The sequence below is a fragment of the Echeneis naucrates genome, chromosome 9 (assembly GCF_900963305.1).
Source record: "Echeneis naucrates chromosome 9, fEcheNa1.1, whole genome shotgun sequence".
NCBI classification, from domain to species: domain Eukaryota; kingdom Metazoa; phylum Chordata; class Actinopteri; order Carangiformes; family Echeneidae; genus Echeneis; species Echeneis naucrates.
This window is the reverse complement of record NC_042519.1, coordinates 6,580,855-6,593,835: the sequence shown is the minus strand read 5'-3', so window position 1 is coordinate 6,593,835 and position 12,981 is coordinate 6,580,855. Positions and strand designations below refer to the sequence as shown.

Sequence of the window (12,981 nt, the reverse complement as noted above, 5' to 3'; positions counted from 1 at the left end):
AAAAACAAACAAACAAACAAAAAACCAGCACAATTGTAAACGCCTTCTATTTCTCAATGATTTGTCGGGTGTTTTATAAAGCAGACGCCAAAGCAGTTAAACATCAGTTGCGCCTGAAGCTGTGCTCCTGATGCCCCCCGGCCTTGGTCCTGATCTGGTTCCTACTCTGGACCGGCGATTGCGCAACATTGTGTGACTGCCATGATGTGTGTGCGTGTGTGTCCTGTTGTAGTCGAAGTTTGCGTCCGAACACAAACAAACAGAGAGGGAGAGAGACGGAGGGGGAGATGGGGAAGTTTGCTGTGAGCCTTTTGAAACTGCTGTAATGAACAAGCTGTTCCGCACGATTTGAAAATAATCCGCGTGTCAGTGTCATCTTTCTTATGCAAAGTAGATGTCTTTGAAGGCGGATCTTTTGGCAGGTTAGACCGGGACGGAGGCTCCGACCAGCTCAGACGAGCGCAGCCACCAAACAGCACCAGCCGCCTGTTTACGGGAAAAGAGCTTAAATCCCGCATATCTGGGACATTTCTTTTCCTTCCCCGGGGACGTACATTTTTTTTTTATCTTTTATTTTTTATTTCTGGGGTTTGTGTTGCACGCTGATGAACTGTCTGTTGCGTCCTGCTAAGAACCGTGCAACAACAAACAAAAAAAAAAAAAGGAGAGAGAGGGGTTGGTGTGTGAATCATTTCTGCTCTCTTCCCAAGTTGGACCGCAGCAAAGCGCGCGCAGTCCGGAAGGAGAAAAGTGACATGAGGCGCGAGGACGGAGCGGAGCGTGCTGTGGGAAGCGGCGTGGGAGGGCTCGGAGCTCGGGGCGGCTGTCAGTGAGGACGGGGCAGCCCGGGGAAGGAGCTCCGGCTGCTCACAGCATGGACCTGAGCGCTCTCGGGCCACCGAGGGAAATATGTTTTTACTGAACCGGCGAGAACCTGCGATGAGGAAAATCGCCGTCTCCCTGTACATAGTTGTGTAAGTTTTCCTCACTTTGATCGGCCCTGGTTTGAAGACGGACTTTTGTGTTTGTGTGAAAGAAAACTTGTGTGTTTTGATTTTCGGGGAGATTTGGTTTTTGTTTTTTGTTTTTTTGCATAAAATCAAGAGGAGAGAATGCTTTCATCCGCCAACCTGAGCGTGATTCCGTTGCTGCTGCTCCTGTGCGGCGGTGGGAGCTCAGCCATCAGCTCAATTGACCCAGACTGGTCAGGCGAAGGGAGATGTCAACACATCAACATCCCCCAGTGCAAGGACATTGGCTACAACATGACCCGCATGCCAAACCTCATGGGCCATGATGACCAGAAAGAGGCGGCCATAAAGCTGCAGGAGTTTGCAACACTCATCAAGTTTGGATGCCACAGTCATCTCAAATTTTTCCTGTGTTCTCTGTATGCTCCCATGTGCACGGAGCAGGTGTCCAACCCCATCCCAGCATGCAGGGTTATGTGTGAGCAGGTCAAGTTAAAATGCTCACCTATCTTGGAGCAGTTTAACTTCCCCTGGCCTGACTCTCTGGACTGCTCAAGGCTGCCCATTAAAAACGACCCCAACAACCTCTGCATGGAGGCGCCCAACAATGGCTCAGACGAGCCTCCCAAAGTCTCCCACACTCAGCCTCCAGATTTCCGGCCACAGCGGCCACTGAGCGGGCAGGATCTGTACCTGAAGGACAGCGGGAGCAAGCGGACATGTAGCAACCCTGGCAAGTTCCACTTTGTGGAGAAGAGTGAGTCCTGTGCCCCTAAATGTTACCCTAAAGTGGACGTCTACTGGAGCCAGGGAGACAAGCAGTTCTCTCTGGTGTGGATGGCCATCTGGTCCATCCTCTGCTTTGTCTCCAGCGCCTTCACTGTGCTCACATTCCTCATAGACCCGCAACGATTCAAATACCCAGAGAGGCCGATCATCTTCCTCTCCATGTCCTACTGTGTCTACTCGGTGGGCTACCTCATCCGGCTTTTTGTGGGAGCTGACAGAATCGCCTGTGATAGGGACAATGGGGTCCAGTATATTATCCAGGAGGGTCTGGAGAGCACCGGCTGCACTATTGTGTTCCTCATCCTGTATTATTTTGGAATGGCCAGCTCCCTCTGGTGGGTCATCCTGACCCTGACATGGTTCCTTGCTGCAGGCAAGAAGTGGGGTCATGAAGCCATCGAGGCGAACAGCAGCTATTTCCACCTGACAGCGTGGGCCATCCCGGCTGTAAAGACTATCATGATCCTGGTGATGAGGAAGGTGGCGGGGGATGAGCTGACTGGTGTCTGCTACGTGGGCAGCATGGACGTCAAAGCTCTCACTGGCTTTGTGCTTATTCCTCTCTCTTGCTATCTTATCATTGGCACTTCTTTCCTGCTGTCTGGCTTTGTGGCTCTCTTCCACATTCGCAAGATAATGAAAACAGAGGGGGAGAACACAGACAAGCTTGAGAAGTTGATGGTTCGCATCGGGGTCTTCTCAGTGCTCTACACTGTCCCAGCCACCTGCGTCATCGGCTGCTATTTCTACGAGAGACTCAACATGGACTACTGGCGAATTCTGGCAGGGGAGCAGAAGTGTGTGGACAGCAGCGGGCCAGAGTCAGACGAGTGCGTCATGAAAACTTCAATCCCAGCTGTCGAGATCTTCATGGTGAAGATCTTCATGCTGCTGGTGGTGGGCATAACTAGCGGCATGTGGATCTGGACCTCAAAAACACTGCAGTCATGGCAGAATGTGTTCAGCAGGAAGCTAAAGAAGAGGGCAAGGAGAAAGGCCGCCAGTGTGTTCACCAGCAGTAGGCCTTACATCAAACCTCATGCATCTCTCAAAGGGCACAGTACTAAGTATGAACCTACACAGCCCCCGCCAACATGTGTATGAGCTGGATCTCTTTCTGTAAACCCAAAAATACTTGTAAAGCCCTTACGTAAATGAGACTTTATAATCAGAGTGCCACCAAAAGACTCAAGGTTCATGTTTTATTTATGCAAACTGCATTGAAGATAATGCAATGTGGAGTGTTTTTTTGTTGTTGTTGTTATGTTTTGTTTTTTGTTTTTTTTTTCTTCAGCCATCTCATGCAACAAGAGCTGCCTTTGTTTGATAAAAAAAAATCTGCCACTCCTGGATTCACTTAGCCTATTGGGGAACTTGGTAGAGAAAAAAAATCGTATTGTTCCCAGGACAAAAAGAGTGGAATAAACCATTTGGATGTGCCATGGGGTTACTTGAATAATGTGCAATAGCTGTTTTCCTTACAGACAAAAAAGTCACTTGTACTGTTAGTGACAGATTCCAGACAGTGAAAGGACCCCGCACACAATGGAGGCAAATGGTCAGAGATGAGTGTTATATTTGGAGGCTTTTTCATAGAAAGCGAGGCAGTGTCATGTATGTTTGAACTGGAGTGAGAGCAGCTGTTGAAAAGCGCTCGAGACCTTACGAACTGCCCATTGTGAGGCAAATCCATGCCATAAATTAATCAAGCACTCGTTATTGAAAAGTTGTTTGTACACGCAGCTGAGTTTTCCATTCTTTTTTCTTTGCTGTTTTATAGCACAAGAGAACGTTTGTATATATTTCTAAAGAAAAAAAAAAAAGCTGAGATTTTTTTATAGAAAAATTAATAAAACGTTCTAGTTTTAAATGTTTGTAAGACCGGAATTGTGTACTGCAACTGTGTTGTTATTCCCTCTGTGGCATAAAGCTCTTTTTTTCCCCTTGCAATCATAACTTTCGCCATTTCATGCTGTCAGTGTGCAGCAATTATTTTTGATTCGATATAAAATTCAGTATCATTGGTCTTAATTTATGAATCTAATGGTATTTTAGAGCAGGATTTTAGCATTATGTTTTATAATTCAGATTAACCGATGGAAATAACATGGGTTGCTTGAAAAGGAAGACAAAAAGAGACACATTTTCAATATACTGATGCCTGGTTTTATTAGCAGTTGATATCAGCCCATAAATATTGCACACGCACCATGTATCACTTGCTATAGTAAAAAAACACTTCAACATCTGCAAACAGATTGATTTCTTACCTTGTTTTGCTCAAATTAGGTCATCTTGCCACTCAAATCAACAGTAGGCAGACACGGCAGCATCTCTATTCATGTTTTTGAAGGTTCATAAAAAAATAATGGGACATTTATGTTCATCCCTCTGTGGCTGCATCAAAGACAACTAGCAGTGAAAATAGTCATAGAGGGTTTGACTATTGCCTTGCATTTGCTTTTTGTATAGAATACAAGGCAACAAAGTCAATTATGTGGAAATTTAAACATTTATTCAGCGTTTCCTTATAAAACTAGTTTTTGATTCTTTGCTTCACCAAAATAAAAATAAAAATTCTAAAAAATAATAATAAAAAACCCCAGCAATTTATCGTTGGATTTTCTGCAGGTGCTTTAATATTTGAAATTTGATATTGTAGTCTTTTCTTTTATATATAAAAAAAATCAGTTCAAAGCACAGTGATCAATTATTCCTGTCAATGCATCTACACAATATTTCTGAAATGAGAAATTGTTATGGTGATTTAATCAAAAGTTAAAATTAGCAGGCTAAACCGTGCAATGTCTTAGCCGTGTGACAGAAGAGTTGGGGTTTTTTTCTACATACAAGAAGTTTTAGAAGGCTCTTAATGTTTATTTATATTCTTTGCTTTATTTATGTTGACTGCTTATACAAGCATTTGTATAGTTCTCCACCTCAGCTGATGTGAATATACAACTTTATTTTAGTCCTCTCTCCCACCTCTCTCCCACCTCTCTCCCACCTCTCTCCCACCATTCTCTCGGTCTCTCGCTGTGTTGCATGTGTCTGTGCGTATCAATGAAGGGGTTATACAATAATCCAGCTCTCATTCAGGACAGGATTAGACTGTTTGAAGGGTTTGACTTTGAAAAGAGGATCTCTGCAAACCAAAAATACAGAATATCTGTCATCGCTTCTCTTCTTATCAGCGGGGCATAGTGACATTTCTAAAGACACATCTGGCCTGGATTTGAAGTAGTTACATATTGACTGTAGGTTTTCTAAAGCGTGAGCAAACTGAATACATTGTGTGGTGGTATCCTGAGATATTTGGTGTTAAACGATCCTTACCATGTTGACAATTTTCAGGTGCCTGCTCTAAGAGGAACAAGTCTAGTCTTGAAGCCAAGCAACGGCAATTGACTTTTGTCTTGATGGTGCTGACAGAGCAACAGGAAAACATGGATACTTAGAATCATTTACTATATTTATAAGTAAGTGAACCATGTTAGAGACATGTGGGAATGTTAGGGTTAACAGAAGATAGTACAAATGTAAGCAAGAAGATATTCTTTTGGCTAGGTGAGAAAAAAAAGATGCAGGCTTTCACCTTTTATCTGCCTCACTTTCAAATCTTTTGGGTAGTTTAAACCTTATGGTAGAGAGTCCTCTCTGGTCTAATAAAGTTTCAGAAGTGTAGTAATGCTTTATCCCCGAGGGCATTCAAGTTCCAGCGTCAACCCAACCCGTTTTAACAGTCAAAAGCACATGACTCACAACCTCTATGTGGCTGAATCAAAGTCAGCCACTGTCTATTGATACTCTGCGTTGTGAAAAAGGTGTGAGTGCTTCTGAGAGCTTCAACAGAGGCCACCTGGATAACAGCCCCCGAGGTGTCTGGGAAGGCTGTAAATATAAATGACAGTTACCACCTCCCTCCAGGGCTTCTTCAGCCAGGCAGACTTCACTTCTCTTCTACTCCTCTCTTCAAAGGGAAAAATCCTGCTCAGAGCAAGGGCAAAGTATTGCTGGCAAAAAAGGTTTTCTTTCTTTCTTTCTTTCTTTATTTCAAATCACACTCAACTGTATGTATTGCTAGAGTTAGGCTTTTAAAAGTACAGATCTTATTTCATCAGGCCACAGGTTATCAAGCCAGAAGCATCTCTCAGCTTTGTGACTCATCCGTCCATCTGGTCTTGCTGATCATGCTGTTGCAATGACATGTTCTATTTGACCAAGTGGGGAATCCCGCCACAACCGTGTGACCGAGGATGATCAATGTCAGGTCCACACATCTCCAAACTCCACCAGGATGCACACCGGCACATCTGCCACGTCCTGCCTCACTTGCTGTTCTGCCGTGCCATGTAGGAGATATCAATGTCTTAGTTAGCTTATGATGTGTTGACAAAAAGAAGCTTCTACTTGTGATCAGTGTTGTTGAAACAGCATCAAACCTTTGATAATCACTTGATTTAATTTAATCTGACTGGTTTGCCAGTGAGCCAGGATTTTCAGCTTTTCACACTCTGTAATTGAGCTGATGTTAAGTGTCTTTGTGGAACCAAGCTGTATTACGAATGTAAAGTTGAAATGACAGAACAATTAAGCCTGCTCTGCATGTCAAATGCTGATTTCGGGTTCAGAGGGAAAGTAGCAAGGAAACATCATCACGAGTCAAAACCTTAAGACTATGATTCTGTATCAATAAATGACTACACCTTCTCTATGCCATGTTGTTGTATTCAAAGCTGTGGGGGAACGTGTACCTTTACTTGGTCTGCTGGCTTTTCAAGAAATCATAAAGTTCTCTGACATGGTGACATAAATCAAAGTGCTGGGCTGACTGGCGGTTCAGGCAGCTTCTCTTTGATCAGGCTTTTGTGGAGACGCCCCATGTCCTCATCCTCAGCTGCTTTAGCAGCACCTGTTTACTAGTTCAGGCCTGTCTGTTTTGAGAGCAGTGCTTAGCCTCCTACATGGTACACACACTCAACATACACACAAAGGAATTTGGAGTGTGCTCAGGGGGTGTGTGGGTTTCTTTCAACATGTATGCTCCAAATGTGAAAGACCCATACTGATTCTTGGCACTTGCTCCTCTTATTAGACAGCTGCTCTAAATGTAAATCTGTTGCCTTTTGGAGAGTTCTGCCTCCTTCGGCTGTGCCAGGGAAGAAAAATAGTTGTTGCATCATGACAAATGAAAAAGCTTTGTTTTCATCCTAAAGAAGTAAGTTCGTGTAAGATGGTTGCTGAAGAAAAAAATAAGACTTTCCACAGAGCTGCAAGTTTCACAGACCAAAGTGTTAGCATAGAATGCAATGAAAGGACCCTCTCATCCTCCAAGTTCTTCTTGTACATAAATCCAGAGAATTGAGGATTATGGTTGAAGAAAGTGTGGGCGGGCTGCACATTCATCTGTATAGCACAGAATCTGGGGCAATGTAGGGGTACAGTGTATGTATATGCCCGATCTGCAATAATAAGTCACACTAATAGCTCACAGACACACACTCACACATCTTTCTGCTGTAGAGGCAGTTCCCAGCTTCTGCTGAAGGTGAGAGTAATTACATAAAAACTGGCAACAATGAGTGCTCTCCTGGCAAGGCGGGGGTAAGGCACTTTTTTTCAAATGCATAATGAGCTACCTCAGAGGCCCTGTGCTGATCAAACAAGTGTTTGATAGTGGCTTTGGTTTGAAAGACGACTGAATATGTTTATTTGCATGTGGAGAAGTGAGTGACTTTGAGGTGGAGATCAGGCAGATTAGTGTTAACTGACAGTGACCTGTGCAAACAGACACTCCCCCTCCATGCAAGCAGGGCCGCAGCGCACTTCCTCAGAAGACTTGTTAGGCTGAATACAACATCAGATAGACCAGAGCATGGCAACTCTTGCTACTTTTCAGACAGTGCTCTTTGTATGCCAGCCTCCTCCCTCAAGCCTTTCTCTCTTTTCATAAGTTTTGACTTGTATTCCCCATTTTGGTGCATGTGAAAGCACGCAGACTGATAGCTGGCAAACAATGTAAGAGATGGGAAATCCAATAACTGGTGGCCATTCATCAAAAATCTTTTTCTTAGAATCCATTTAACACTTTCTTCAGAGCAACTTTCAGAAACAGAATCACTTTTTTGTCACCACTAAAATGCACTGCCGACTGAGAAATATGCTAAGAGGTGCAAGGAGATTTTCAGCAGATAGCTGACCCTATCAGGCCACAGAATCTCATCATGTGGCTGAAAGTTAAATGAGAGGATCAATACCACATTGATGTCTATATGCTAAATATAAGGCTACAGCCAACAGCTTGTAAGTTTAGCATAAAGATGGAAAACTAGGCCGTCTCCCTGCACCACCACAGTTAGGATTTTGTTCCTTTCAGACAGAGCCAACTTTTGACTGAAACACATGTAGGGATACTGTAAACTTAAGTTAATCAGCTTCGGATGGTAACCTTGTGTCCAATGACCCACCTCCATGAAATTGTAATATATCTATGTGTTGGGTTTTTTGTTTGGTTATTTGTTTTTTAAGATAATATATCATGAGGAAGGGGCAGCATGACAGCATGGTGGTTAGTGCCACACAACAAGAAAATTGTGAGTTTGGTTCCCGGCCTGCGGCCTTTCTGTGTGGAGTTTGCATGTCCTCCCCGTTTCTGGGTTTCCTCAAGGTACTACGGTTTCCTCCCACCGTCCAAAGACATCATGTTTGGGTTAACTGGTGACTCTAAATTGTCTGTAGGTCTGAATGTGAGTGGTTGTTGGTCTCTGTCTTTGTGTGTTGGCCCTGTGATGGACGGGCGACCTGTCCAGGGTGACCCCGCCCTCACCCAATGACCTGGAATCTCATCCACTTGCACTTGCAGGGTAAGGGCACAACCTGTCAGTGCAGGGAGCCTGAATCAGTGCAGCCACTAACACTGCGTCAACTACTTCCAGTCAGTTTTATGTATATAATTGTTATTGGGTGTCTGGTAGTCACAGTTTTTGGCACACAACAGACTCTTCCTCTGTGTCTAAGTCTGAGTCTGACTAAGGCTCAGTCATATGGCTGGGTCTATATGATGTTCCACTAACCAACATGATACAAGATGCTCTTTTCCCAGTCACCTAATATCAGCATACCCACTAACAGTGTCAGCCAGTTACAGACTAACAAACAAGATAAACAAATAACACTGCTTACTGTTCCCAATACGCCTTCTAGTTGTTCATTTTAGTGCACAACAAACCCTTCTCTCTTCAACAAATCTCTGAGCTGGATGGCCCCTTTTGCCTGACAGCCCAGCACATGCAGTGGTGGTAGTCCTGGCCCAGAATTTCTCAATAAGCATTTCTCAATAAGCAATTTCTCAATAAGTTTTCAATTTATTTATTGTTTTAACCTTTTTTATGTGGAACAGGTATGTCAAACAAAATGTTAATAATGCCATAGTATTTAAACTTGGGATTAACCTTAATGGCCAAATATCAGCCTTCCATTTGAGTATTGGCAAGAAAGTGTATTGGTTTTTGTCAAGACTAATAACAATGCCAAGTAGACTATGATGCGCATGATGTCTGTGCTGACAAAGACAGATATTGTGTGCAGCATTCAACAGAACACTGTCAGATGGGAGGAATAAGTGTTACAGTGTCTGTTGACACCCTTTGGCTGCAATGTGACTAAGAGGACAAGAGCTTGTGCGGTTAAAGGGATGGAATAATCTGGTGTCAGCTAGACCAGCTTTTTGGTGATGTAGCAAAAGACTGTACCTGCCACCTTCCTAATCCAAAGTGCTCTGATCTTTTTAAAGCAAGCAGAGTTGCGGGAGTGGGAATGGATTTTCTTTGTCTGTGGCCACTCTCATGCAGACACCTCCACACATATACACTCACACCATCAGACAACCTAATTTTGGTTGTTGCTTTTGTCCAGAAAGTCAAATGTAATAATTATTTATCACACAAAGCACGTTTATTCATTTAGCTGAACGTATGTGTCAGTGCATGCGTGTACATATGTCTGTAACCATGCAAGGATTTGTCACATGCAACTGATTTTCAGAGATGCTATGAAGGCAGTGACAGGATTGATGGTGGAGTTAGGAGAGCGAGCACAACAGGAGACTGTCTACATGTGTATATGTTTGTGTGTGCGTGAGTTTATAGACAGTATAGGAGCTATAGAGGGATAGGCAGGGGGAGAGGGATGATGATGGATCTGGCAGAGCTCATGAACACCGCTGAGAGAAAATGCCTGTGGTTCAAAGGCACTCTCAGCAAACTTAACAAAGAAAGCTGGCACAGAGGGGGAGAACATGAAAGGAAACTACACAATCAGCTGTCACATAGACTTGGAGAAAACATCCTGGCAGAGTATACTGTATCCAGATATTTGACAATTTTTATATAAACCTCAGGAACTGACAGTGGCGAAGCCTGTTTAATGACTTAAGGACATAATATTAGGTCAAATTATCAGTTCTGATCTGTGGCTTAATGTCTTTTCAATTTAAAGGTCAGTGAATATTATTACCAGTTTAAATTAATCACTTGGTGCAAAAAGGTTCTTCTGGATGAGGGCTTGATTTGGCCAAATAAGGAGAGGACAGGCAATTGCCTGTCCTCTCCAAATAATTGCCATTATAATGCTTATTCTTTCTCTTGCAAGAGATTTTCACAAAAAAATTGTCAAAAATGCCTCAAAAAATGTGACTTGAAAACAGAAGATGACGATTAATCAAATTTACATGCTTAATTCTCAAGCAAACAGTCTTTTATCTGCTGTCTGATTGACTGCAATTAGGGCAAAGCTTGCAAGAGCATTGTGCCCACCTCATATTCACCCTTCCAGATCTCCAGGTAGACTGGCTCAAATGGTCTTCACCTGTCCTCTCCTTATTGGACCAAACCATCTGTCTATAGGACAGGTCATATCTACAACCTCACCTGTAGCTCAAGTGAACTGAAACTATTATATAACACATTTCCAAAACCTATTCAGCTCCAATGACCCATTAACCCCTTGTATAAGTAATGTAGCATTTTTACCATTAAGTGAAAGGCGTCCTGGTGAGTGGTAAGACCAATGACATCACACCCACTATCATTGAAGCGTTGACCACATGATTTACTCCCCACTCAGTGAATGGAACTGGATATGGTAAGTATGTGTGCTTGTGGATTAGCAATAATGTGTTGAACTTCTGTTGGATGAATGAATGTATGTTTGAACCAAACTATTGCATGTATCATTTGGATTTAACCTGAAGCGGCTGTAATGTTTTACTGGGTCAAGATGTAATTGCAAACTCCCTGATTACCACTTAGCATGCATTGTAGCAAACATTTTGTTTGAACCACATGGCTGAAAAGTTAAAGGACAATACTGCAACAGAAGAGCCATGAGTAAAGATGCATGAATGTAATATGGGAATGTATTTTGAACAGAAATATAGATGAGCATAAGGTTTAGCTGAATATAATGTGGGCAGTTGTAATTTTAGTGGGGAAGGCAAGCTGTGTCTTCCCCCAAACTTGGTATTTTGGGAAATATATTTTTCACCTTCTTGTATTGAAGACCAATACTGGTTTCATGTCTGTGCAGTAAATATGTAGCTGTTTCCCTGAGTCTCCAATCTTTATCAAACCCTTTATTTACCCTCGGGACATAAAGTAGAATAAAACTATATGTACCTTGCTTGAATCAATGTATATTTGTGGCAGTCCATATTTCCACAGCTGAATGTAGTCTTTGAAGATGACTAGATGAGGAAAAAGTAATGTTATCTATAAGGTTCAGTTTTGTTTTTTGTTTTTTGTTTTTTTTTAATATAGCTGCAAAACATAAGGTAATGCATGAACTATTTGTCAGCTTATGTTTGTTTACATACAATTTGGATACAATTTCCCCACGGGGATAAATAAAGTATCTATCGATCTGTTTTTATGCTCAGGTTTTGGCCACACATTCCTCAGTCTGGTAAAAATTTAACATTTAGCTTTTTTTTTCTTTGGACAGACATGCACACCAAATAACATGTGGTCAACAGCAAGGCAAGGCGAGTTTATTTATAGAACACAATTCGTACCCAGGGTACCCAGTGCTTTACAGATAGGGTTAAAAAAGCGCAGATGAAATACTTTGCTACCATATGCACACCTAAATAGAACTGTTTTCAGCCTGGATTTAAACGTTGTCAGTTGTTGAGGCCTGTCTCACATCTTCTGAAAGACCGCTCCAGACTTTAGCAGCATAAAACTGGAATGAGCTTCACCATGTTTAGTCCTGACTCTGGGCACCACCAGGAAACCACACCCCGAGATTCTCAGAGCCCGAGAGGGTTCATATGGCTCTAACATGTCAGAGAGTACTTTGGTGCTAGACCATGAAGAGACTTGTTGCAGAGCTGTTTTAAAGTCTATTCTCTGAGCAACAGGAACCCAGTGCAGAGACCTGAGCACTGGACTAATATGGTTGTATTTCCTGGTTCTAGTCAGGACTCGAACAGATGCATTCTGGATGTTCTGCAGCTGGCTTACAGCTCGTTTAGAGTCCAGTGAGCAGGCTGTCACAGTAGTCTAGCCTGCTGGAGACAAACGCGCAGTTTAGTCTCTCCAAGTCTGGTTTAGACACTATTCCTTTGATTCTGGCAATGTTTTTTAGATGATAAAAAGCTGCTGACGTTATTGATTTAATGTTCAGATCTGAGTCTAAAATGATCCCTAAATTTCTAACCTGATAGTTAGGTTTCAGTGGTCCAAGACAATATCCTATTTTACTCTAGAAGCTATTTAGTATAGGTACAGAGGAACATTTGAGATGATGTTTTTTTTTGTTTTTTTTGGTTTGGTTTTGCCAATGTATCTGATATGAGTTTTTGTTTTGTTTTTTTTTTCATCTTCTTTTTTTTTTTTTGCCTTTCCCTTAACATGTCCAAGATTGAAACACCGGAGTCAAATTCCTAGTATGTTTGCACGTACCTACAACAAAATCTGATTCTGATGTGTTGCAGTAATCAAGCTAAAGTGTGGCGGGCCAGATTGTCTGCTCCTGATAATAGTAATGGGGGTGATGGCAGCAACAGCTAATCTACACAGAGAAGGGGTCAGGGCCCACTTATCTGGCCTGAGTGGAAATAACAGCCCACTTAGAGGACCAAGCAGTGACTGGAGTATGACAACACAGCCGAAACATTGTTGCCCCACTGCTGTCTTTATTTACATAGTGACTCACTGGCTGT

The 12,981-nt window shown here is 42.6% G+C and overlaps 1 protein-coding gene across 2 annotated transcripts; it reads left to right on the top strand.

Annotated features, from left to right (window-relative positions):
* Positions 1-330: 330 nt before the first annotated feature.
* On the top strand, positions 331-6,449 carry fzd10 (frizzled class receptor 10). 2 transcript variants are annotated; one of them, XM_029511270.1, is made up of 2 exons: positions 331-2,559; positions 2,617-6,449. In XM_029511270.1, the coding sequence occupies exons 1-2, from the start codon at positions 1,113-1,115 to the stop codon at positions 2,862-2,864; spliced, it is 1,695 nt and encodes a 564-aa protein (XP_029367130.1). In that variant the 5' UTR covers positions 331-1,112; the 3' UTR covers positions 2,865-6,449. The 2 variants fall into 2 exon arrangements, with proteins under 2 accessions (XP_029367130.1, XP_029367129.1); XM_029511269.1 differs by having other exon boundaries at positions 335-5,785; positions 5,882-6,449.
* Positions 6,450-12,981: the final 6,532 nt, after the last annotated feature.

Excerpts from the sequence above, each read along its gene's own strand:
- fzd10 (XM_029511269.1), top strand. The coding sequence starts at position 1,113 with ATGCTTTCATCCGCCAACCTGAGCGTGATTCCGTTGCTGCTGCTCCTG.